Source organism: Metopolophium dirhodum, chromosome 2 (genome assembly GCF_019925205.1).
Source record: "Metopolophium dirhodum isolate CAU chromosome 2, ASM1992520v1, whole genome shotgun sequence".
NCBI lineage: Eukaryota > Metazoa > Arthropoda > Insecta > Hemiptera > Aphididae > Metopolophium > Metopolophium dirhodum.
In genome coordinates this window covers 19,228,726-19,255,582 of record NC_083561.1, presented here as the reverse complement: position 1 = coordinate 19,255,582, position 26,857 = coordinate 19,228,726, and the positions used below count along the sequence as shown (strand labels likewise).

Genomic DNA, 26,857 nt, shown 5'->3' with positions numbered 1-26,857 from the left:
CCCCTGTCTAAATTGTCCGATCCCGTTCAAAGGTATTTGATAAGAACACGATATTATATTTTTCATTTTTATTATTTTGAATTTTCTGTGGTTTTTTTGACAAATACATTTCGATAATTTGTGGTCACGTTGTTCAATAATATTCGGAAATATGGTTGTAACCAACGACCACGAGTTGCCGACGTACGAAGAATTGACGGTGGAAGAAGTGCCCATCAGCTCGCCGGGTCTCCGTGCCGCTGCTCATCATATTGGTAATTTTCTTCTTATTATTATTATTACAACTATAGCTATGTCTGTACCACTGTTGGGCGTGGATAATTGTATTTTGTGTGTATACCGTGTTTAGGAAAATATTGCCTGGATGTAAACGATGAGTTTATGATGTGCAAGCAAGAAACTAAAGATCCACGTAAATGCTTGAACGAGGGCAAGGCGGTCACTAGCTGTGCGCTTGAATTCTTTAGGAAGCTGAAAGGAAATTGTTTTGATGAGTTTCAAATTTATAGCAATTGTATCGACAAATCCAGTAGTCGCATGGATTTTGAACCATGTCGCAAGACACAAGCGGTGTACGACAAATGCGTGTTTGAAAAAATGGGAATAGAGCGACCAGAGCACGGATTCTTTTGTAAAGCTCGTGTCTACACTGGAAATCGTCCGAAGCCTCCAGTTGAGGAACCACAAGTGTTTGGTGATCTGCCAATTGGTCTCAAAGACTTTAAAGAAGAAGAACGGCCACCCGCAAAATACGGACAACGTAATTGGTTTATCAAGTAATCTATCTGTATGTTTAAAGTTTACAGTTTAATATTATTACTTATTAGTGTTTGTAAAAAAAAAAAAAACAGTTATTATTATGAGATCAGAAATTGTATATTCATTTAATTTTCTCGCTGTAGACAATTGAAAGTATAAATATTTTATAAAAAAAAAATAAATAAATAAAGTATTTATTACATGATTTAGCAATATATAAAATGTTATGAAATAACCTGCTCACAAATATTGAACAAAACATTTAAAATTATATACAAGTTAAATACAAGTATAAATAATTGTACACAGAACAATATTAACAAATATTTTCTATAATGGTGTATTTGAAATATCTAAGAAGTCAAATGTCAATTCAACTGGTCTAACGGATCCAAAAAAGTCAGTTATTGGAACTTTTGCAAGGTCTCGGTAAAATAAGTCTATTCTTACCCCCACTGTTGAAATGCAATCTTGTTTAGGACAAACACCCAGCTGAAAAATAAAATAAACTATAGTTATTACATATTACTTATTAGTTATTACTATATCATCAAAATGTCAAGTATAATTATTGGGAGTGAATATGATCAATTTAAAATTAAGTAAGTATTATCTATTTGTGAAACTCGCTACAATTATTCTCTTCCCTAAACCTAACAAACCTATAGATAACCCCTCCTCATACAGGCCTATTAGTTTGCTACCTTTCTTTGCAAAACTCTTAGAAAAACTTATACTTAACAGAATTTTTCCAATCATCAAGGAAAAGAAACTAATTCCTAACACACAATTTGGATTTAGAGAACATCACTCTACCATCCACCAAATACACCGACTAGCCGATACCATTTCCTGTTCTCTGAAAAAGAAACTTTACACTTCTACAGTATTTCTCGATGTTGCACAGGCCTTTGACAAGGTCTGGCACCCTAGCCTTCTTTTCAAACTAAAATCATTCCTACCCCCTTCATATTACCTTTTCTTTAAATCATACCTTAATGAATGCCATTTCCTTGTCAAGTCAGGAACTGAACACTCCAGCATATCTCCAATACTAGCGTTCCAATACCAAGCTGATTACAAAAAAATTAGGAATCACCTTCAAAATCAAACCAATCCCCATATGAAAAAGCTATTATCTATCTCTATCTCAGGAAATCCTCCCAGAAGACTCAAACGACAATGGCCCCGTGACCACAGATTGTATAATTTTTTAGATTAAAAATAAAAAAAAAAATTTATTTGCAAATAATATTCAAATGTAACATGCATAAGATATTGAATTATATTGAATTTTGTGCAGTATGAACCAATAAAAAAAAAAATTATAAAGTGTTTTAAATATACAACATAATATGTACAAAATATTAAATAACTTACAAAACTCTTCATGCTAATTCGACTTTTCAGCTTAACATTCTCTAAAAATTTCAACGCATAAAATGTGTAACGATCAATTATGTACACTCCAATTGCTGGATCTACATGATGCTGTAATATAAAATATTTTAATTTTTTTAAATTGTTCAATAATAAAATAGTATGCATAAATATATTACCGAAAGAGAGTCTTCACCAACTAAACTACTAGCCATTGCAAGGATGTTAGGTGAATAAAATTTTTCATACATCGATGAAGCTTGACAAGTATCAATCATGAAAAATATTTCGTGGTATCTGAGAATAAATAACACACTATAATGATATTGATTCATTTCAGTATACTTTTCAAGATTCGATGGGCAACCTTACTATCTTTAATCATGATGATAATGAACATAGAAGTTTTTAATTACCTTCTTTTCTGCCACATCTGTTCAAGAGCATCAGCTAACTCTTGGCTGGTAACTTCTTCAGAATCTTGGAACTTAAGAAATCCATCACCGCCATGGCCAGTAAGGTATATCAAGATGTTGCTACCTTCATCAGTAAGCAACTGTTTTGAACGAGGTGTATCAGGAGGTAATCGACCCGTCAATAAACGTACAAAGTTTTCAACTGTTACCTAAATATTAAAAAGTTTTTAATTTACGTTAGTAAAGTAATTTATTAAAGTTAATTTATTTAAGTAAAGTAATTAATTACAAAAAATAAATACCTAAAAGTGAAAAAAACAATTACCTCATAGCCTCTAAAATCGACTTCAACATCGTCTCCATAGACGTTGAGCTGTTGGTCAGCATTATTGAACACAGTCGCAGGACTGGGATTGCGAGGGTTACATGCCATGTCATCAGCAACCATTAATATTATCTGACTAAAAGCATAATATTATTAGAACCAAATTTGAATTTGTCATTAACACATCTCATACCTATCCGGTATACCAAGACGTTTCACACTTCTGTAAATGGACAAAACGTTTGCTACATGCCTATAGTTGAACCAAAATCGTGACGTATCTACAAGAACTGCCCAATTATTCGAATGATTTGCCTATTACAAACAATTTGGGTGTGACATTTCATACATGATAGCTTTTTTTTTATATAACGTGCTTACCTGACACACATGAATGTTCAAGAAATTCGCACAGCCGAGGAACGATAGTAGATAATATAATTTCATATTGTCCATGAAATTTAAAAAAATAACTGAATCACGAATAAACAATTTGTTTACTTCGGTGGTTTCTAAAATTTAATGTAAAATTATTTGCCATTTTTCATGTTAAAAGTTAAAAATCACTTGTGTTATCCGGTTATCTACGCCGGTTATCTGATAACAGTTTCTTGTCTTGTTTGTATCAAGGTGGTTATATTATATTATATATCATCCGCTTTGGTATGTAGACAAATAAACATTTATAGACATAAATATTTTTTTTTCTATGCACAGAAGACTCAAGACGCCATCCATGCATTTATATATATTATTAAAATGTATTATATAATATTAATTATTGTCTCCGTCAAACACGTTACACACGTACCATGTATACGACAACTTGGACATGACAAATTTTCGTTTACCAGTTTTAAATTGAAACTTTCAATAGTCTACATTTGTAAGACGGAGACAACACGTCAACACATGCGCGTGAAGCTTCCACTTAAGCGTCAATGATTTTTCAATATTTTAATTTTCAAGCGATATATTATGAGCATTTTTAACATTTTACATACGCATTCATGCTTGAAAATTAAAATATTGAAAAATCGCCTTCACACATCATCGATGAATTTTATTGAGTAGGTACCTATTATTTTTAAGTTTTACATAAGTATTTTTCCTATTACAATTTTTACAATAGAACATTTTTCCGGCAGATTTCCATGAGTCCAATGTAAAATTATGTTGTACAGAAAATGGCTTATTAGATTCATATGAATAACCTAAATCGTCAATACTTACGTGTTACATAAACACAACATTCCTTCAAACCTTTTAAAGCGTCTGACGTTCCTGATACATAATTGAAATTAAAAATCACAATGTTAAATAAAATATTAGAAAGCTTAAACGTATTCATACTTAATTTATTAAATTTATTTAGTCATAATAATAATGATTGAGTGATACAAACAACGCACGTAACTGATAAAAATTTAAAATTTTGCACTCATTTATTCACAATTCATATCTATTTGGTTAAAAATTATAATAATTTATTGGGAACAAATCTAGTTTAGCACCCACGCGAATTTTTTAATTTTTTTTCGGTAACCTATGTACATTACAAGTTATGACGAATCAAGAACGATATAGCGTTATAGCAAAAATTAATTGCCGGAAATCATTAGTTTTTAATTGAAAACGACGGGGAAGTCTGAATTTGGCGGTCAGACTTATTTTAAAGTTATATATAGGTAATTGATATTTTTCGCTGGGCTGCGCTCGGACAATTAAAATCAAAAACATGCCTCGACTTGTTATGTGAAACCACCATGGGTGGGTGTCAGAATTATTTTTGCAGCATCATTTTTGAAACGTTGATTTCTCTAGTTAAAAAAAAAATTGAATTTGTTATACTTAAGCTCAGTAAACTTTAAACGTTTTACGGGTGTGTAAAACATCAAAAATCAAGACTACTCTAGTATGTGATTGTTATGTATAAAGGACATAAAATAATGTTTTATTTAAAATAATATTGTGTTTAAGCTGGGTATACAGTTAATTTTAAATTACAGACTATAAAGTCTAAATACAAATAAAAACATAGTCAGATATCGTTTTGGTCTTTGTAAATATGTGCGGAAAAAATTAGATTTAGGTAGTACAAAGTAAAAAAAAAGTGGGAAGGAAATCTTAAGAATTCATTGACAATAGGATATTAAAACACAAAATCATATTTGAAATTAAAACTATTGATTTTATACATTTTCTATATACAAAAACTCATGAGTATTGAAAATCTCATAAAACCCTAATAAGATAATATTTGTTACATTTTATAATTTGTTGTGGTAAAAAAAATCATTAATTAAGGTTGGCTGTAATTAAGTTTTTAATTATACTGGTACAACTCTAGCTGGCAGTCTTTATGGCCACTGACGAATACCATTACCGAAATAACACGCAGCCTGCAGTAAAATGTTCATATGACCTAAGCGTAATGATTAATTTGTATTATACCATACCTAACTACTCGTATTATGTGTTAGTTTGTATTTTAGAGCGGACTAGAGGCAGTGGCGTCATTTCAGTTTTCGATAGAGGGGGGGCCAAAGGTTTTGACCGGCCCGAATGGGTAAAAAAAAACCACTCGCAACCACATATTATCTACTAACATTTTTTTATGGTACCCTTTGTAACTAGGTACATCATTTTTAAATATAAGGCAGCAGATATTTTATAAAAACAATTGTATATCAGTTAAAGGCTACAAACCATTTTTTGGCAATATTTATGTTGATAAACAAAAATATTAGGTAGTAGTTTATTAGGATATCTTCTTTTTTTATTTTTGAAAATATATCAACTGCAGTATCTATAAATCAATTTTACCTGATTCATCACTTATAGCATACACTCTATTACTCTTATATAGGTATACGATATATTTACAAATTAATATTATCTTAAATTATAATATATATTTTTTTTATTGCTTGCTTAACGGCTCAAGTTGTGTCTGTTTATTAAACATACCAGAAATTATTTTCGATTCTTGTGCAGTTTGCGGTAATTTTATATTTATAGCCGCACCATCCATTTATTATTTTTAAGTCATATTTTGCTAAAATCAAAAGATTAATGTAAACACGCGTTACGAAAAATATAAATTTTAATTTAGGTAGAATAAGGTACTCAACTAAATTAACACAATACGCCGAATAGTTGAATCATACACGACTGTCGCAAGTGGCAAGTTAACTGAAGTCCGTGATCAATGATAATTAATAAGAGTGCCAATCGGTTGTTGTTTTTAGAATTTGTATTAATTTTAGATTTTAGAAATTAAACTATACAAGATTATGATACTTATTAGTTATTATTATAACAACAATATTAATATGTTAATTTTCCTTAACAAAACACACTCACACAAACAAACATACATAAATACATACCCATACATACAATGTGTACGTCCCCGCATACGTCTAAATATAAATATATTCCAACTATCAATTAGTAAAAATGTATCATTGTGACAATAATTTCCTCGATAATTTCTCAGTACATAGTATAATATTTTCTGAAAATATAATAAAATAGGCATGTTAATATAATAATACAACTGGGCACCGGGCTGCTTTTAAAATCAGACAGGGGCAAATGCCCACCTTGCCACTCCCCCCCCCCCCCCCCAAATGACGCCACTGACTAGGGGAGCAATGAATGTTTTGATTTTACAATGATATATATATGATTCTCATATAACGATTTTAAAATACCTATAACCTAACCTAACCTTTTTATAGGTGGTTAGGTACTGTTGCACCTAGTAAGTTAGGACTGTTAATTTGTTCATTGAAATTTGATATGACAATAATCAAAATAGTTTATAATTTTGAATTTGAATTATAGCACAGGTATGCACAATTATGTAACTTGACATCTAAAAATCACTTTTGTACTTTGGTTTGTACTGTTTGTAGCTTATTATAGCTACGTCATAAAATGAATTATAATTTATAAATATGAAATAGGATCAATAATTATTGTAGTACCTTCATCATACTATAGCTATAAGTGTCAAGCACCTATACAACGAATAATATGTATACAATTAATGAGTTTAATTATTATTTTATTATAATATGCTTCACTGTAATAACAATTTATTTTGTTACGAGTAGGTCGAAACTACACGATACAAATTAATCGATTTTAAGTAGGCCGTAGATCGTTTAATTTCCTTTTCATGTATTCTTCAAGCTGTGAGTAATCGACTAATGTATTTTGTATGAGTTCTTTCAGCACAATAGGCCATTCCTGTTCTAATAAAATCAGCTTTGCCATTGCTAGACACGTAGTGTTGATCAATGAATTGAAATGGACTAGTCCTTTGTGTCTCCAGATACATTCATCCTAAAAAATACATAAACCTATTATTTTACTAGCAATTGTAAATTTAATTTAAAATATAAGTGTTATGTGTAATTAATAAAATGCTAAGTCATAAGCATTATCAACTTAGAGTACTGAGTAGTGGAGTACTATTGGTTGATCGCAAACTGTAGATGCAAAGTAGAACGTAGGGACTAGGTACTCAGAGTTCTTTACTTAAATATAATTATTCTAGTATTACCTATACTTTGAAAATCTTTAAACGGATTAATAAATCAAATAAGTAAAAATTAAAAATTAATTATTTTTTCAATGGAAACCAAGTTCCGCTCGAAACAATAGAAATGTTTTTTAAATGCTATGATTTAAATTAAAAATAATAGGTTATAGGTACCTATAATCTACCATTAAATCACACAAATGTGAACGATACCAGTGGTCGGTTGGGCTCTTCACTGTAATATATACACTATAATATTATGTGTATGCATTTTGATATTCCCATGAACAACACTTATGTAATAATTAAGCAATACGAAATTTAACAACTACCTGAGCATTTCCGTTTTTACGCCATTGCAATGCTTCTTTGCAAACAACATTGCGTAAAGCTGGATCCGACGACTTTAACCATTTACACGCGCTTTCTTCAGCACTATAATCTAATTGCAATTTATTGAGCAACGGTGTCAACAATGATTCCGGAAGTGAGCATAAAACCAAATTACTAAGTCCCTTGAAAGTATCCATTGATTTGGTTATTTGAGGTTCATCCACCTGCGAATAAAATACGTTTTATCAAAAAATACCTTACAATTAATTTATATTTTATAGTTTTTTTATACCTCATTGTCATTAACAAATTTTAATCCCCAGTGAGATAACCTATAAATTGCATAAGAATGCCACTCTTTTCGCGTAATAGGGTTTCCATCTTCGTGTATGTACAAAGAAACTAATCCTTGTAAATCAGCCAGAGCATTCAACTGGCCCAGGCAGTAAATATTTGTGTCACGAAAAAAATAATTTTCCGCGTTGGGAAAACGATTTTTGATTTTAGAAAATACTGGTACCAGAGAATTGAAACTAACATAATTGAATTTAATTGTAGAAACATCGTTTGATTTTGATTGATTCCAAGGTTTGTCTATATACCGTAAGCTGCCCTGCCCGTACACGTTTAAGAACTTTCCTGTTATTTCGACTAAATAATCACCACCTGTAAACCACAAGATCATAATATTAAAATATTATTCATATTCACGACCAAACTTTGTTACTAAAATTAATGTAATTTCACTATAATATAATTATATACACTACTTTTACATTCTGAGCGGAGCGATGAATGTATTGATTTTACAATAATGTGTTTTTTTTTTATTTTTTATTTTTTTATTTTTGTGTCTGAGGACACCTTTTAGAGCAGTAAAAATGCTTCGATTTTCTTCAACAGTATTTTTTCTGATAGGAAAGTGAATCTAGTTGGTACTTTGGGGGGTCAAAAGTAAAAATTTCCCAATAGTTTTCACAAGCGACAAGATAAACAAAAGAAAAATTAAGGAAAAACGGGAATTTTTACACAAAATTGATTTTTCACAAAATTGAATTTGGTTTTTGGTGTAACTTTAAAACAAATGAACGTAGATACTTGAAATTTTCTTTTTAAATGTTTAAAGTATCCACGAATAAGATTTTTAAAGTGCAACAAAATAACAAAATTTGTTATTCTTTGTTTAAATATTATATGATTTCGTCCAAATTTTAACTTAAAATATAATAAATATACAATTTTTTATAACCCTGTGGTTATATATTTTTAGATTTTAGATTCTGAGCGAAGCGATGAATGTATTGATTTTACAATGATGTATGTTTTTTTTTTATTTTTTTTTAAATTTTTTTTTAAATTTTTTAATTTTTTTTTTTATTTTTGTGTCTGTCATCACCTTTTAGGACAGTAAAAGTGCTAGGATTTTCTTCAATAGTAACTTTTCTGATAGGAAAGTGAATCTAGTTGGTACTTTGGGGGGTCAAAAGTAGAAATTTCCCAGTAGTTTTCACAAGCGACGTGAAAAACAAAAGAAAAATTAAGGAAAAACGGGAATTTTTACGCAAAATCTGTTTTCGAGAAAATCGTTTTTGGTTTTTGGTGTAACTCTAAAACAAATGACCGTAGGGACATGAAATTTTGACTGAATGTTTATATTAGCATTTTCTATACACCATAAAATTTACAAAATATTTTGACTCTTTTTGAGCTGTTACGGACATTGTCAGTTTTCAATTTTTTAAGTTTTTTTTTCTATAAATATCAATAAATTTTTATTTGTTGGGTAAAAAAGTGTGAAAATTTAATATAAGGCTCCTGATATATCGTTCTAATAGCAGTTGAAAAATATGAAAAATACATTGGCACAATTTTTTTTTATAAGCATTTAAAGTTCAAATTTTGACAACATTTATCAAATTTATAATTTATTAATTATTTTGTGGTTAAAAATTTATAAATTTATAAATTTTTAACTTTTATAGCTAAGGATTGAAAATTTAAAACAAGGCTCCACGTAAATAGGTTATATATAAATTACTTTCTTCACAATAATATCATCAATATACTTGGTAAAATCATAGGGTGACTGACCGTTTTCGCTCAGAATCGTTTTTCTTATACAATGATATTATATCATTGAATTCAAATTTAACACCATCCATTACAGTGACCCACTTGTAACCTACTGTACAGCAGAGCGACATCCACTTATCCACCTTTTTTTCTTTACAGTATAAACTACTTGTGAGAAATCTTGTTTTAAATGTTCAATCCTTAGCTATAAAAATTAAAAATGTTATAATTTTTTAATAACAAAACAATTTGCAAATATTTGTGATCTATTTGATCTATGTCAACTTTTAACGTATATGAAAAAAAATATTAATATTATTATTATTATTTATTATCTTTAATATTTTTAAACTACTATTATAACAACTTAAAATGAACCTTGTATTATATTTTTAAGCTTTTGAAAACTACTGGGAACTTTTATTTTGACCTCTCGAATGCACTAACTACCAATTTAGGTATTTATAGATTAATAATATAATGTATAAAGCGGTCAAACCTTGCTCTTTGTTTTTATCTTTTAGATTGGAAACATTGCCTTTTGGTTTTGGTCTGGATGTTGATGGTCTAAAACTATTTTCTTGCTGATCACTTATTATAGGAGCTGACATTCTAGGATTAGCACTTTTTACTGGCCGAGTATTGATAGCTGGCTCTTTGGTGATTTTTTCTTCTGAAGATGATTCACAACTGCTACTGGTGTCATCGCTACTAGACGCATCCACATTGCCTAAGCTGGAAACACTCCTTTTACTTTGTACGCTCTGGTCAGACGGATACAATTCTAAACTACTGCTATCGTTTTGTCTAAATTCAGATTTTCTTTTGGAAGTTGGACTTTGGTTAAGATACTGGTTCAATATTGGCGGTAGTCTAGTGACAGGTTCTGTGTCGCTTTTGTCGGTGGTTGGACGACGGCATAGCTTCTTTTCGACAAATGTACGATTCTTGTATAAAAAGTACATTTTCTTTTTCCGTTGTTCTGCAGTTGCCGTTTCGTGGTTATCTTCCAACGAATTTTTACATAACGCAGAATCACTTTTAGTACCTATAAAATCATATTAATTTTTGGTTTGATAATTATTTTAATTGCAATACAACTTATTATCGAATAATATTTTTATTTTAACTAAAGTATGTATAGTTACGAGTTAATTATATTTTTTTCTACCGTTTGATGTTTATAAAATATAAATTATAAATTATTTAAGATGTTTAATTAATTATATTATTTAAAATATCCTAATTCCTAAGACAGCAGATACCTATATTTTAACAAGCATATTATAATTTATAATATTATGTCAGTATTAAAGTTGAACATTTTTTAAAATATGTAAAATACAAAGTACGAGATGGTACGCGTATGATTAATTTTAATAGTTCAGTAACTAGGTTATATAAAACAACTAATAGTTAAAAAATGTAAATATATATAATATACATATTACAAATATATTACATATAAATATATAATAACAAATTACTAGAACACAACAAAAGCTAATATTATATTATATATATTATTATTATTATTTATAATAATTGGTATTCAGTGGCGTGCCCAAACATTTTCAACTGTGGGTGGAGGGAGAGGGATGTTATAAATAATAATAAATTTAAAGAAATTGTGGTGGTAATGCCGAAGACAAAAAAGTGGGTGAATGGGTATCGCTCTACTATACAGTAGATTACAAGTGGGTCACTGTAATGGGTGGTGTTAAATTTGAATTCAATGATATAATATTTTTTTGTTTTTCTCGACGCTTTTGAAAATTACTGGGAATTTTAAATTTTTACCTCCTCAATGCACCAACAATATTCACTTTCCCATTGAACAAGATACTGAAGTAAGTTAAAAATCGAAGCATTATTTCGACTACTTATCGTGTACACAGACACAAAAAAAAAACAAATAAAAAAAAGACACATCATTGTAAAATCAAGGGGATTTATTGGTCAATCGGTGGGAGATCCCTAACTACCTCCACAGGGCACGTCACGGAGGTCAATGTATGTTATATTATATTAAATAGATTCTATAATGAATTATTACTTAGATTACATAATATTATAACTATAATAAACATCTGTAGATGATTATTAATTATTATTGATTGGTACTAATTTTGTAATCCAATAAATTATACCTAGAACAATTACCAATAATCGGTAAATTAATAATTATAAAACTACCTAGGTATAATATGTTATAATATAACTACAAACTGCTCACCGTCTTCTGTTTCCGTTGAGCTCCTTAGATCCTTCAGTGAAGTTGCTAAATTGGGATATACACAGTGCTGAGAACGCATTTGTTCCCAATTCGATTTTGCATTGTATATTATGTTATCGCGACCTTTTTTCCCTGGCTCTTGCATGGAATTCGCTGCTACACATTTAAGACTTTCACGAGTTTCCTTCCAAATCACAGCAGTGCGTCTCATCTGATCGGTCACCTGAGTACGATTCAGTGCTTGAAGCTGAGATAGATGTGATACCAAGAACGATACACACTCGTCTACAGCCGACACGGGATTGTTATCAATTGCTAATTCTTGGAGCTTATTTAAATTTACCAAACTCGGCATATCGTCAATTCTATATAATATTATATAAATAAAATCGGATCATTAGATTAGGTTTTTAATATTTGAGTTGGTAAATCAAACATTCATACTTACGTGTTAATTTCATTGTTGCTTAAAAATAGTTTCGTTAATTGTGGAGTCTCTGAGAAACCCAAAAGACATTTTAAACGATTTCTCCGGAGATTAAGTTCTCGTAACGATCTCAGGCCAGCAAGGTCCAACGAACCCAATACTTTGATTTGATTACCAGCCAAATTTAAAACTTTTAATTCTCCTTGACTTTGCAATCCGCCTACTTGAGTTAATTGGTTACCATGCAAGTCTAGAACTTCTAATCGATGTAACGTTTTCAAACCCTCGATGCGTTTAATTCTACATAATAAAAGGAAGATGCGATAAATAAGATAATATATTTTTTAACAAATGTTGGTAAAATAATAACAGAAATTAATAGGTACGTAATTACTTGCCGATTTTTTCCTAACAAAAGAACACGTAGATTATTCAAGCTTTCGAGACCTGTAATTCTCTCCAGTTGATTACCATAAACGTCCAAGAAAACTAGTCTAGATAGACCAGCTCCAGATATACCTTCTAATTTTGTTAGTAAATTGTGTTGCATTGATAACAGTCGGAGTCGAGCTTCACCGGTAATCACAGGGACGCTCATCAGACCTCGTCTTGTGCATGAAAAAAATAGAAAAATTATAAATGTATGTACTATAATATGTGTTATTAAAATGAAAATAAATAAATACCTATCCAAACTCATTCGTTCTGGATTACGACTCTTGACACATTGAGACCTAGTTGCTTGAATTTTTCCATCGGTCAATGTTTGTAATGACACCAAATTAGTGTTGCTCATGTTTTCATTTAGATTATTGTTATTGCTTTAAAAATAACAAAATTAATTACTAACCACGTACTTACTATTTGTGCAGACTGTATATTTTGAAATTAATTACAAATTATAATAAATAAATATTGTATAGTATTACTTAACTACAGACGATCGTTTCTGATGAAGTCGAGGCTGCAAAGCTGCGGGTAGTAATGGAATGTTGGTGCATGTTTGTCTACGCTGTGGATTTAAACTGCCATCGGTGAGTTCTGTATTGTTTATTCCAAATATGGCAAAATCGGGGTTCTCGTGCTTTGAACATTGAACAAGAACAATAATTTAAATATTTGAAACTAAATATTATAAGAGTTAGGGGGGTATAATATTGTGTATATTGTATATATACTCGTTTATTTAATGTATTTATTTTATTATTTATTATGTAAATTTAATAACATATTATTATTATTATTATTATTATACGTATATACTATATATTATATGCAGGTATAATAATATATGTGTATTAATATAATCGTACTTACGTTCAAAATTCCGTTGTTCGGCGACATAAAATCAGCCATTTGTGTATTTGTCGCCATAGCAAAGTACCTATAGCGTGTGTGTAGTCATTTCGATTTGTATAAAAGGGTTCTAGCACGGCACCGTGGCATGATTGTTGTGCCAGGCCCCTTCTACTTATAATAAAACTTGGTCGATTTTTATTTACACACAACAAAGGTCGGCGACATCCCTACCACGCCAAAAATTACCTGATTTATTATATCAAAAAATACATATATATTATACGTATATCATATAGTTTGTATCTTCCTATTTTACTGCAAAGTTTTATTTAAATTTATATGTAGTAGTATACCATTACGTATAATGATGTTAGGTACATATCAACTAATTTTTCAAAACAATCTTAACCTTAGTAGACTATTCTTAATCTATAGATAGACGTTTGAATACTAATTTTAATAATTTTACCTAAATCATACTAAATAACAATAAATTAATTTTCCCTGCTCTTTGCCTCCTCCTCTTACCAAAATCAATGTTCTAGTCCCACAAACAGTCACACCGTTTCTACATACCAAATATTTTGATATAGGTATAGGTATAGGTATAGGTATAGGTATTCCAATAGTAATGGGAAAAATCATCTTCTGCTTATATTACCTGCCAAACAAGGTTTTACCAATATGTACAATATTTATTTATTTATTTATTTATTTATAAACGCCTGAAAGGCTCAAGTACAGTATAGGTTAAATAAAATTAAAATAACTTAACTATACATAAATGGTATTAACAGAGCCTAAAATTAATTTATTAATTTAAATATTAGTATTAATATAGTCATGTATGTACCTACATAATTAATTTTGTTTTGTAAACTATGTGTCTGTAACACCATTGGTCATTAGCGATCAGTCAATAACGAGTAAATAACGAAACAAAAAATATTTAAACTAAAAAAACTGGATTTTAAATATTTTTTATCAGGACATCGATTTATTGTTATGAATCTTAAAATAATTATTTACTTCATAGTTCAATGTAACATTAATATATCGAACTATCAATTATTATCAAAGTATAATATATGTATTGATTACATATTTTTTATCGAGTAATTTATATATAAGTACATAATTATAATAATAATTCATTACCTATCTACGGAAAATAAGGTAGGTACCTATAAATTATAATGTTAATAAACATTTTAACATTGATCGAAAAACAGAATACATAGGTTATAGGTATGTCGTGAAATGAAATATTACGTATACTTATTATCATAACAAAAACTCTCCACTTTGTTCTGTGTAAAAAAGGCTTAAAAATATGATTCTTATGTTATTTCTAACATTCCTTAAAAAAACACTTCTTTAATAAGTAACCATGCAATGTAATCAAAATTTATAATGAATTTACTGACAGTTAGTGCCATCTAGCGTCGACTTCTATATGTTTTATTAAACTGCTAAAAACAGTTATTGTATTTTAATATTATGTTTATTTACTATTTCTAATCTCTCATAGGTATCTCAATTATTCGCCACTAGGTAGCGTTAAGAGCTAGTAAATTGACTTAAGCACTTCCTTCTGACATTATTTTATCGTTCGATGCGCAACCATTCTATCTTAAACCGTGGTAATAACGAAAAATATTATGTCAGCGGTTTCCAAACTGTATACCGCGGTAACCTGAACGCAGCACGAGATGTATCAAAATTATCTTTTCAAATCGAATCATAAAAAAATGCGAGACATGACTCTCGGCTTACACTGCAACTAAAACTAAGTACCACGACGGTATCAATACTCAGAACCTGCAATAACCTAACCTCCGACTCCAGTAAGTTGTCAATAATAAAACTTCACATTTCCAAACTTTGAGAAAATAAGCAGCCATTTACATCTCATTAGTTACAATGCATCAATACTAATATTATTAAAATAATTTTTCTCTTTTAAAAATATTTTTTATCATTTCTTATAAGTAAAGACCGGATTTTTGTGCAGCTAAAATCTAAAAAATGTGCAATTAAAATGTTAAAATGTGCAAAAACGTGCAATAACAAAATTTTCATTATAGGTACTTCAAATTTTAATTTTAATAAGTAATAACTAATAACTAATAACTGACTTTACAATATTTGATTAAAATAATAATAAACTGACAATATGTATATAACTGACTTTACAATATTTGATTAAAATAATAATAAACTGACAATATGTATATAACTGACTTTACAATATTTGATTAAAATTTATAATCATGTACATTTCCAAGTTTTTTTCTTTAAAATTATGTCTTCTGTCACTTAATATATGTTTTAACTGCGAAAACACACGTTCTACGTCGACACTTGTTATCGGGCATTGTTTGTAGCAGCTTATAATAGCAGGATCTTTTTTTAAATCTACATCATTTCCATTTATTGAATTGTTGTACAGTTTTAAAATATTGTATCCGGGATTTTTATCAAATACTGATTTGAATTTTTCATATAGTATTTGTCCCTTTTCATTTTCAATTATCTTAAGTCCATTTCTTACTGTTTCAACTACATTTATTTGATAATTTAAAGTTGAATTTTGTTTTTCCAATTTTGTAATTGCATTTGGCAATTCGGACAAATGTGATCGAATAAATGTTAAATCAGATATAATTGATGTAGTACTCAAAATGGATTTTACTTTTTGGACAGATTGGGCGTCATCTTCTATATTAGATACCAATTCTTTAAATTTACTGAAATTTTCAGAGTAAAACAAAGCAGCTTCCAACCATGTTCCCCACCTTGTTATTACAGGTTCTGGAGGAAGGCGACAGTCCATAAAATTTTTATAAGCAGTAATACGATGAGGTGCTTTTAAAAACATTTTTTTTCCATTATTTACTAGTTTATTTATACCCGGGAAAATGTCTCTAACTTTTTCGGCCACGCGGTTTAAGCCATGAGCAACACAAGTTATATGAATCATATTAGAATAAAATATTTTTAATGCTCCTCCAGTTTTTATCATATATGGCGCCGCATCGCTAATAAACAGCAGAATTTTGTCTTGAAATAACGTGTCTCCAAAAAATTCCATTAAACTATCATTCACAAATCGAGAAACCGTTTCATAGCATAGCAGCATTTATCGATTAGCACCGATAAAATTAATACAAAAATACAAAAATATTTGTATAAAAGTACATTTTTATAAAAAAAACCCGAAACGTGCAATTTTGTGCAACATAAAACTTTTTTTAAATTAATATACATCTCTTGATTTGGATTTGTAGCTTGTTTCTATTGAATTTAGAACACGCCATAAAAAGATGCAATTGCACGGAAATCCGGTCTTTACTTATAAGTATAAAAATGTATTCTTTTTAGGTTGACCGTGAATATGCTTAGAATGCTTAATATATAATATATTGTATTATGTTCAATCAAATTATAAAAAAAGCGGGTAAGTGGATGTCGCTCTGCTGTACAGTAGATTACAAGCGAGTCAATGTATAATGGATTGTATTAAACTTGAATTCAATGATATAATATCTTTGTATAAGAAAAACAATTCTGAGCGGAGATGGTTTATCAGTCTGAATTTTTTTAATTTTTATTATTTATTATAGTCTTTAAGTTAAATTAATATTATAATATTATAATTTTTTATTCGTTGCTACCGTGATAAACAAAGTGTTAGAAATTAAAATCCCATTTTAAGCGGTTTTTCGTAATTTGTCAGTAGTTATTGCCGTGGAATTAAATAACTATTGAGAAAATCGAAAAATGAAACCTCTTTAAAGTACCATATTGATCCAATTTGCTAAAAGATAAGGTATTATATGTTGAAATCGAAGCACTTCTTCTGATAGAAATGTTGTATACAGGATATATATATAAAAAATAAAAATAAACACCATTGTAAAACCACTAGCTTCCTCGCTCCGCTCAGAATCTAAAATTGATTAAGTATCATTATTTATCAATGAGAATAATTAGTGTTCATTTAATAATTATGTTTCTCGTGGTATTCAAAGTAGGTCGTAGGGCACCGTGGCTAAATTTGGTTTAAAATAAGGCACCTACGGAAAAACAATTTGGGTACTGCTGTATTAGGTAGTCAATACCATAGTCCATAATTCATTTACGAACCTAACTGACCTAACTATTTACTAATTTATTTATTTACTGGCGAGAACATTTTTACAGATATATAGAACTACCTGAATATCCCAGCTCCATAGATGTGCAGTTTTTTGTTGTAGAAAATCCTAATTAGTATATATACGCATTTAGCCATATTGGTGTATTTCTGTTTGAGTGTATATATCAGTTTTAGTGTAGGTACCTCACAGACAAATCATGGAGTAGTTGAGAGGGTGCCATGGATGGATGCAACCCCCCCCCCCCCCCTTGGTGGTGTTTTAATCACGGTTATAGCCTATAACCGACTACGTGTGTGTACAGCCATGATTTACAATAACTGTATGAACGTGATGCCGCGAAATTACGAAAAAAAAATCACTTAACAATGTTTAATTTTTCGCCATTTTTAACAATACCTATACTAGAAAAACAATAAATAATATAATGAATTAAATAATATTAAATATAATAAATGCGATCAAGATGTAATTCCAACTGACCAATTAATTGTCGAAATAAATCGTTCATAACATTAGAATTTTGAAAGCGCTGTAGGCAATGAGCAGGTGATGACGAATATAATAATCACATATATTATTTTATAAGATTTTACTTAAATACTTCAATTAAACCTAGGTAATTAAATTTAACCTGCAATTCTCGCAATCATATTGATTGTTTATTACAATTTTTAACCAACAATTTATTTTATTTCTAATATTTTTAAAATAATTTATAGGTGATATAATTATTATTATAAAAAATGTATAGTTTAGAAAATATGTCTTATAAATTGTTTATATTTAATTAAATTGATGTCTGTCGCATGATTGCTTTAATTTTTGTACTATGAACAAAATATCTTTTAAAAGTCCAGTTTAATAGGAGCCCAAAACTTTTTACAACCTACAGGCACTTTAAGTTTTAATCCGTAGCTGGTTACAATAAAAAACAAAATCTAATTTTTTGAAAACCGGTTTTGCGTAAAAACTCAGTTTTTCCTAAATTTTTTGTTTGTTTTTCCTGACGCTTTAAAAAACTATTGGCTATTTTTTTACTTTTTAACCCCAAAGTACCATCTAGATTCACAATTTCACAGATTCACTGAAAATATGCTGTTGAAGAAAATCGAATCATTTTTACTGCCCAAAAAGATGATAACAAACAAAAGAAATGAATTAAAATACACATCATTGTAAAATCAATACATTCATCGCTCCGCTCAGAATATAAAATTAAGGCAAAACGCGAGTTTTAAGCAAACCCTGATTTTGATAATGTCAATTTTTTTTTCTTGGGGAAACTCAAAACCGCAGATACATTGGAATGAATGTTTATTTGAGGGTACTGAAAACTTTTGGTTGTATTTAATTCACACAATAACATATATTATTATTTTTCAAATTCAATGTTTTCGACAAGAATTAATTTAACTTATTATATATGTATAATCAATAGTAAAACAAATAACTTTAATAGCAATAATATTATAAAATATATAATATTGTTTCATTCAAACCACTCAAATTCTTTCACATATTTCACGTTTGTTTTAAATAACATCTTTACGCAACTCTTTTCTAATCATTTTATTTTATTTTACAGTATTGATAGATACATAAGATACTGATAAAATAACCCTAACCACAAGCGTAGCTAAATAGCCTAGATTATTACGCCGTGTGATATGGATATATATAATAATATGTGATACTTATGATAACCTATGATAACCTATGATATTATGGGATACTTAATTGTAAAATATTTTTACGTATTAAAAAAATAATAATATCATTTGAGTTAGGTACAAGAAACATGTATCAAAAGTGTTACCTATAAATGTCGAAATATAAAATACGTAGTTTTCTATATAAACTTTTAGATATAATAAACATTTTATTTTTATTTTTCATGGAAATAAAATATTTCATGAAATTTTAAAACCCCTATATTTGCATAATATAATTGTCATAAATGACCTTCATCATTTTATGGTATATTTTTACCTAACCTTTGTTCGCTCATGTTTTTCTCTCTAATACCTAACTGCTGAGCTATAATAATTTAACACGCTGAGTGCCACGAAGTATTTGGCACGCAATGATGTCGTTTCCGCAATGACGTTGGCTGTCTGCGTGTAGACGTCGTCCTCCAGTGCAATGTGGTTGGTGAACTACATACCGGATTTTTATTATTATTTAGTATTAGACTAACTAATATACAATAACAAAATGCACAAATATCTTATACCTGTAACAATAAATAATATATACCTAACGAATTCGGAATTAACACGAAATAATATTATGATGAAAGTTCCTTGTATTATTTTCGTTTATATAAATTAATTATGAAAAATATATAAATAATAACATTAATAACATTAATAACTATATAACTGTATATTACAAGAATAACTATGGCTATTAACATAAAGAATCATCGCGGCGTCGTCGTTGCATCGACCATTTCCTGGGAAAAATAACTATTAATTTGCTAAAAATAAACGAAAATAAAATCCAAATACACCGTTGAAAATAGATATTTCACTGAATAACCACGAATAAAAACAGAATTATTGCTCTTATAACCAAGAAAATTATAAAGCCCTAAAGATGCCCATACAAATGTCAAATTGTCGAAACCGTGGCACTCAACGTGTATTGAAAGATAATTCAAAAAAAATATATATATCTAACCTTTGGTATTATACATTTTTATAAAGCAAAAAAAACATACGAAAATGTTTAAAAGTTAAATTATACAATTTTATACATACCTATTACCTACCTATATACTATAGTAATATGTCAACATAGCATTTATATTCCATTAATATAAATTATTATCCCTAGTACTATTGGACTATATAATATTAATAATTGATAAATAATAAAAAAAACCATCATTAATAATTGTATTAAAAATTACATTATTTCAATGTTTTCATGAAATATTTCACCATATTATAGTGACATAAAATTTCACATGAAATATTTCATACTTCAAACATTACTTATAACTCGATAAAATAATAAAATATTGTTGATTTAACAAATACAAATTATTTAATTAAATACAATTTTATTTGGACTAATCAAAACAAATCACTATTTTATTATATTAACTAGCTGAATTACCCGGCGTTGCCCGGAAAAACTCCTATGAGGTGTAAAACACTCTGGAAGCGTTGAATAAAAAGCAAAAACAATTGACTAAGCATAACAAATATATAGCACTCAACAATATTACCCATATAATTACACATGTGGCTACAAATTTAAATATTATATAATTTACATTTAAAAATACATTCTTCTTTTCGATTGTTTTCGCATTTTTTATAGTACCTCCTTGTATACAATATTTTTGGTTCTTCCTTCGGGAAGCAGTATTACCAGAATATCAGGAGAGCTTACACGTGAACAGGCTACGTATAATTGGCCATGGGAGAAACAGTCATTCCTTAAATCCACTCTTGCCATTTTCAAAGACTGTCCTTGAGCTTTATTAATTGTCATGGCACAACATACCTTTATGGGAAACTGTAGCCGTTTGAATTGAAAGTGGTAGTCAGATGGAATTAAAGGTATTCTTGGTAGAAAAACTGTTTCTCCCCTACCGCAGCCTGTAAAGATAGTTGCTTCAATTACATGTTTATGGAAGGTCTTTACCCGAAGTCGTGTGCCATTACAAAGTTTTGGAGGTATAAGGTTACGCAATAGCATTATTGGAGCTCCAACTTTTAAACATAGATTGTGAGGTGGAATTCCTAGTGGATCTAAAGTGTGAAAGAACTCTACAGGGTAATTAACTACATCATCCAACTCCACAACAGAGTCCACAGATGAATATTTCGCCGTTTCAGTAGGAAACTGGTCCAATAAGGAGTCGTTGATGCTTGCTGCAGTGTCATTCTTTGGTGTAAGAATGGCTCTTTCGTTCAGCCAAGTCAGGTTTTCTGAATGTAAAATATTTAAATTCGGATATATTTGCTCACTCAAACTTTTTAGATCCTTGACGACTGAACACAAATTGTTTGGAATGTTCACTTTCCTATCATCATCTTCTTGTAAATCTCCATTTCCTATTTGAAGGAGTAAGTTGGAAAAATCCTCTGCCTCAGGATCGCCTCTAAGGTACACTCTCATGTTGACTCGTAAGGATTTCACTTGGATTTTAGGCCATAGGTAGGATGATTTAAGGCAGGCCCTCACCTCATCAGCACGAGTTCCTCGAGGAACAACAGGTAGTGTTTGCCTGAAGTCCCCAGCCAGTAAGACGGTCATCCCACCCATTAGGCGATTACTACTCCTGATGTCCTGGAGAGTTCTATCCAATGCTTCTACTCCTCCCTTGTGAGCCATTGTAGCTTCATCCCAAACAATTAACTTGCATTCCTTAAGTACATGTGCTGCATCACTTTGCTTTGAAATGTTGCATAAAGGACTTTCAGAAAAATTTAAGTTGATAGGAAGTTTAAAAGCAGAGTGAGCGGTCTTTCCACTATCCAACAAAGTAGCTGCTATTCCAGAGGAAGCGACAGAAATCGCTATTTTTTTGTGCATTCTTACGCTAACTAGCAACAGATTCATTAAAAACGTTTTTCCTGTTCCACCAGGAGCATCCAAGAAAAAAACACGTCCAGAATCTGAATCAACACTTCTTATAACTTCGTAATAAACTTGACTTTGTTCAGGATTAAGCTTTGTTATGTTGTGATAAACTAATTTAGATAGCTGTTCTACGTCATAAGACAGTTCTCTCAGATAATCACGATTAACAATTAATTCACTCGCATCGTGAGATGGTGAAGGAAGTCCAAACTGATGAAGTGAATGGTTACCCATCGAAAAGACGACCTGTTCTAGCAGCACTAAGCATTTGTTATGAACAACGTCCACAATGGTTTCAATATCAATCTCTGGGTAATCATTTACCAATTGTCTTTTCAAATCTTCCGACATACTGTCCTTATGTATTTCCCAAAGTTTTAACGGGTCAGCTAACTGACAAAACACTAATAAAACAGCAAATAGTTGACGGATTTTTTGTGGAGAATCAATAATAGCGGCTTCTTCTAGAGTTCGGTCCCAATGAGTGTCATCTTCCAACAACCCAAGAGCTTGGCAGGCAGATTGATAAGATGGATGAACTACTCCAGACACTGTTTTGAGATCATTAAAGCAAGTCGGTCCACGTACTTCATGAAGTAATAGTCGCAAGTAATAGCATTCAGCATTGTTAGGGTGTACAGTATAGACTCTCCCAATCACATGATCTTGTTTGACTCCTGGATGACCTGAGACACCCTTTCCTTGCTTTCTTCGGCTAAACTTGTTATTTTTCCAAATAAAATAAGCTGGAACTTCACTATACAAAAGCGTTCTTGCAAAAGAATCATTTTTACATAGCTCAAAGAATCCTAAAAGTGTAGTACTATTAGGGTTCTGAACTTTTTCTGAGGCATTATCAGTTGTGAAGTAAATTCTTTGACCATTCTCGAGATGAACAGAAAGATGCATAACAGGAGGGAATCTCTCATGGATGGGGATACGTAAGATTCTCCAAGCAGCTTCAGAACTGCTAATATAGCGCCCTGCTTCATACTTGGATATTTCATCCTGCTCGTTTTCTAAACAAAACGCTGCTTGGTCACTTCCTTTATTTACTTACTTGCATATGTACTTTATGGACTTCACAGAGTTGCACAATTCAACGTTAATATGAGCCATAAATGTACGGGCAAAACAGGATTATACGGCACCACCCATTGGTTATCAATTTTTACTCCATTAATTTCAAGCGAAAAACCGCCATCAGATTGAGCCCGCCTTCGATACTGGGGATATCCGTCATCTGCAGTGTGCGTATCCTTGGAAAATGGACGTGGATATCTCTTGCTACATGAACCATTGAGCATGCATGGTGATTTTCTATTCAAATGTCCACATGGCCCGTGAATCATAGTAGATTTTACGATGTCATAAAGGAGAGGGTCAAGTTCGGGATCAGGAATTTCTGCACTTATAACACTGTCAATGTCAGACGGCATAATTCTATAATGTAGCCATAGAAGTATATGCACATGTGGCAGACCCCGTTTCTGCCATTCTACTGTGAACATGTAACACCTACAGGAACCGAAAATAGAACCTTTAGTTAGAAGATGAATGATTTTTTTAACTTTCAAGTGAAAAACCCTAGCTATTATGTCATGCCTATCTTGAGGCTTTTGTCCATCGTGTAAGGAAGATTCAATTTCAATCCACTTAGTATTACATGTGAACGTAATGAACAAATCAGGACGGCCATAGTGGCGAACGTATGTCATGGCGTCCTGAGTCCTCTTGTGCATATAACGGGACCTCCTGTGAAACTGGAATGTAACACAACTATTTTGCCTATTTTATATTTTAAATATATTATTTATAATAAACCTACCTATCTATCTCGACTTTTAATGGGAAGTATCGTGGTTATCGATGTTGAGCTTGTCCTACATTTATGTAAGTACAAAATAAATTAAAAGTGAATTCTAGAATTTCCAGAATCTCTCTTAGTCTTATTGAAAATAATTTATTAAGAAATATAATATGGATAATTGGAAAATCTAGGATTTCTTTACGTTTATCAGGCGTTTTGGAAAATTACTGGAACTAACGAACATGTGATTCTTGGGTTTCATAAGTTTTGCATACTTTTGACCGTGTATAAGCACTTGTCACGGTCTGAAGAAGACGACCAGAGTGATACTGAAATCACACAAATATAAAATCATTTTTTTCTTTAGTTTGTGATTATCTATAAATAAAACTCATATATGTACATATAACTTTATATTTTACATCGCTTACTAGATCTCTGCCATTGTACCTATAAGATGCTCGTGCCATGTGTTATAATTTCTTAATTTAATAAAATTTCCCCTAATGGCCTAAAATAGTATACACTATCGATAGCCTATGCCAGAAATATTTTTTTAGATATCTAAACAAGTTTCCTGCATAGTATCTAAAGTTTAGATTCTAAACAATTTTTGACTCAAGATTTTTGCTAAAACGATTTATTTTATTTCATTTACCCGATCGTTTTATAAATTATAACTGGTACAGAAATCTCAAATCACCTTCAAATTCTGTATTCGTTCCAATACTGATTAGTTCGATTATTTTCATACCAAACTTGCATTTTAGGAAGATGAACGATCGTTACATCTGTATCTTAACCACGGCGAGACTGACCCCACAAGACTACATTGTATACCTTAAATAAATATATGCACTAACGTAAAACTATATATTATTATACATTCACCTTCAGTAGATAAACATCTATAACTGAGAATTGTATACTTGTATCTATACGCTCTCGGAACTATTGTTGGTATTTGAGTTTCACGCATCTCGAATACCTATGTATAATATTATTTTGACGACTTATACAAGCGATATTGAAATAATAATAGTTTAAATTTAGGAAACACTATAGTACCTATATTATATTATAAAAATATTCTTACCGGATTTTGCAAAGTGGATAACTGTTTCACCACACCGGAACCTAGTTGCTGCAGAATGCCAGTACTAGAATTATTTGAACATGTACTCTGCCTCCTTGACCGGATGCTGTTCATACTGGAGCTGAGCAAGTATGGCACGCTGCTACTCGTGTTTGGGATGCTACCACCCTTAAAAATCGTAAAAGATCATTCGTTTAAGTATGTACCCGATGTTCTGACACACATACACACAGACACACACTTAAGTAAGTTTTGCCGAGCGTTGTTCTGTTAAGATAATATTAATATAAAATAAATAAAAAGTACTTAAACTGCAATCTACTTTCATTATAAAAAATAAAGTATATAAGATAGTAGGTAACACTAAGATAATACATTTTTAGAATTTCTATTGGAAAGATTGTCGAATATTTATGTCAATCTTAAAATGTATGATATTGCCTTCATTAAATTTAATACCCAAGACATTTCAAACAAAAATCTTTGAAAAAATAATATAATATATCGTACCTATTAAATTATAGGTAATGATAAAAATATAATAATATAAAATGCACAACCCAGTATAATTATTTAAATTCTAATTGTACCTACATAATATTTAAAAAAAAAATTAAAAACTTTTAATCATATTTGAATTTTAGTAGTTCTAAAAAATGTATACCTGCCTAGTATGAAAATTGTGATTTATAACCGATGTACGATACAACATAACCTACATTGGTACCGAAAAGATTTATTGGATGCATAGTGATTTACCTTTTGCACGCGTAGGTGCACGTGATTTGTTTATAGTGAAAGGTAGTTTATTTTAAACTGTCTAAAAGCTGCGATTGTGAGTTTATTGTTTATTGTGTACCTATATATTATTTTATTGATCAATGACACAACACGAACTAAATAATTTTTACTTGTATAAAAATATGAATAATAGTTCAACACACAAACTTTAAAATATTTTATCCAGTTCCTAAAAAGTAGCAGCAATCATGATGATATTGTAGATGTTCTGGTAACTGTTTATTATTGCCTCTACCACCAAGTGACCTTATATGTCAACAGTCTTTAACATAAAGTCTAAAATGTCGATATTCATGATCAATTTATCTTACATGTAAATCAGTCTAGTATATTATGAACTATTTATGGAAAAACGGTAATCATTTTCGTAAAATGGTGGGGGGGGGGGGGTAGGTCAAACCGTTTCACCACAAGGACAAACAAATACAATAAAAAAACTCAGCCTTGAAATGGATAGAATGAAAAATTTACACGTTACTATATTATATACACGAACCCAAAGTCTGACTCTTAACAAACTATGGTTCATATTTCGTATGGTCTGTGATCGAACTTATTGTCTTATTGTGTCGGGTGAAGCACTCC

General features: G+C 30.2%; 4 protein-coding genes across 4 annotated transcripts; 1 reads left to right on the top strand and 3 right to left on the bottom strand.

The window, feature by feature from the left end:
* The first annotated feature begins 37 nt into the window (after positions 1-37).
* On the top strand, positions 38-964 carry LOC132938400 (NADH dehydrogenase [ubiquinone] 1 alpha subcomplex subunit 8). The gene is made up of 2 exons (XM_061005205.1): positions 38-254; positions 350-964. Exons 1-2 carry the CDS (start codon positions 152-154, stop codon positions 778-780), a joined length of 534 nt encoding a protein of 177 aa, XP_060861188.1. The 5' UTR covers positions 38-151; the 3' UTR covers positions 781-964.
* LOC132938399 (putative GPI-anchor transamidase) lies at positions 938-3,467 on the bottom strand. Its single transcript, XM_061005204.1, has 7 exons — positions 3,262-3,467; positions 3,074-3,195; positions 2,881-3,016; positions 2,556-2,764; positions 2,319-2,436; positions 2,140-2,250; positions 938-1,251 (listed from the first exon to the last, which is right to left on the bottom strand). Exons 1-7 carry the CDS (start codon positions 3,334-3,336, stop codon positions 1,090-1,092), a joined length of 933 nt encoding a protein of 310 aa, XP_060861187.1. The 5' UTR covers positions 3,337-3,467; the 3' UTR covers positions 938-1,089.
* A 3,414-nt stretch (positions 3,468-6,881) lies between these two features.
* On the bottom strand, positions 6,882-13,963 carry LOC132939069 (leucine-rich repeat-containing protein 49). The gene is made up of 10 exons (XM_061006083.1): positions 13,822-13,963; positions 13,434-13,588; positions 13,191-13,325; positions 12,903-13,112; positions 12,526-12,804; positions 12,078-12,442; positions 10,341-10,889; positions 8,061-8,434; positions 7,768-7,992; positions 6,882-7,236 (listed from the first exon to the last, which is right to left on the bottom strand). The coding sequence occupies exons 1-10, from the start codon at positions 13,876-13,878 to the stop codon at positions 7,036-7,038; spliced, it is 2,550 nt and encodes an 849-aa protein (XP_060862066.1). The 5' UTR covers positions 13,879-13,963; the 3' UTR covers positions 6,882-7,035.
* A 7,327-nt stretch (positions 13,964-21,290) lies between these two features.
* LOC132938792 (uncharacterized) lies at positions 21,291-23,474 on the bottom strand. The gene has a single exon (XM_061005803.1). It carries the CDS (start codon positions 23,472-23,474, stop codon positions 21,291-21,293), a length of 2,184 nt encoding a protein of 727 aa, XP_060861786.1.
* Positions 23,475-26,857: the final 3,383 nt, after the last annotated feature.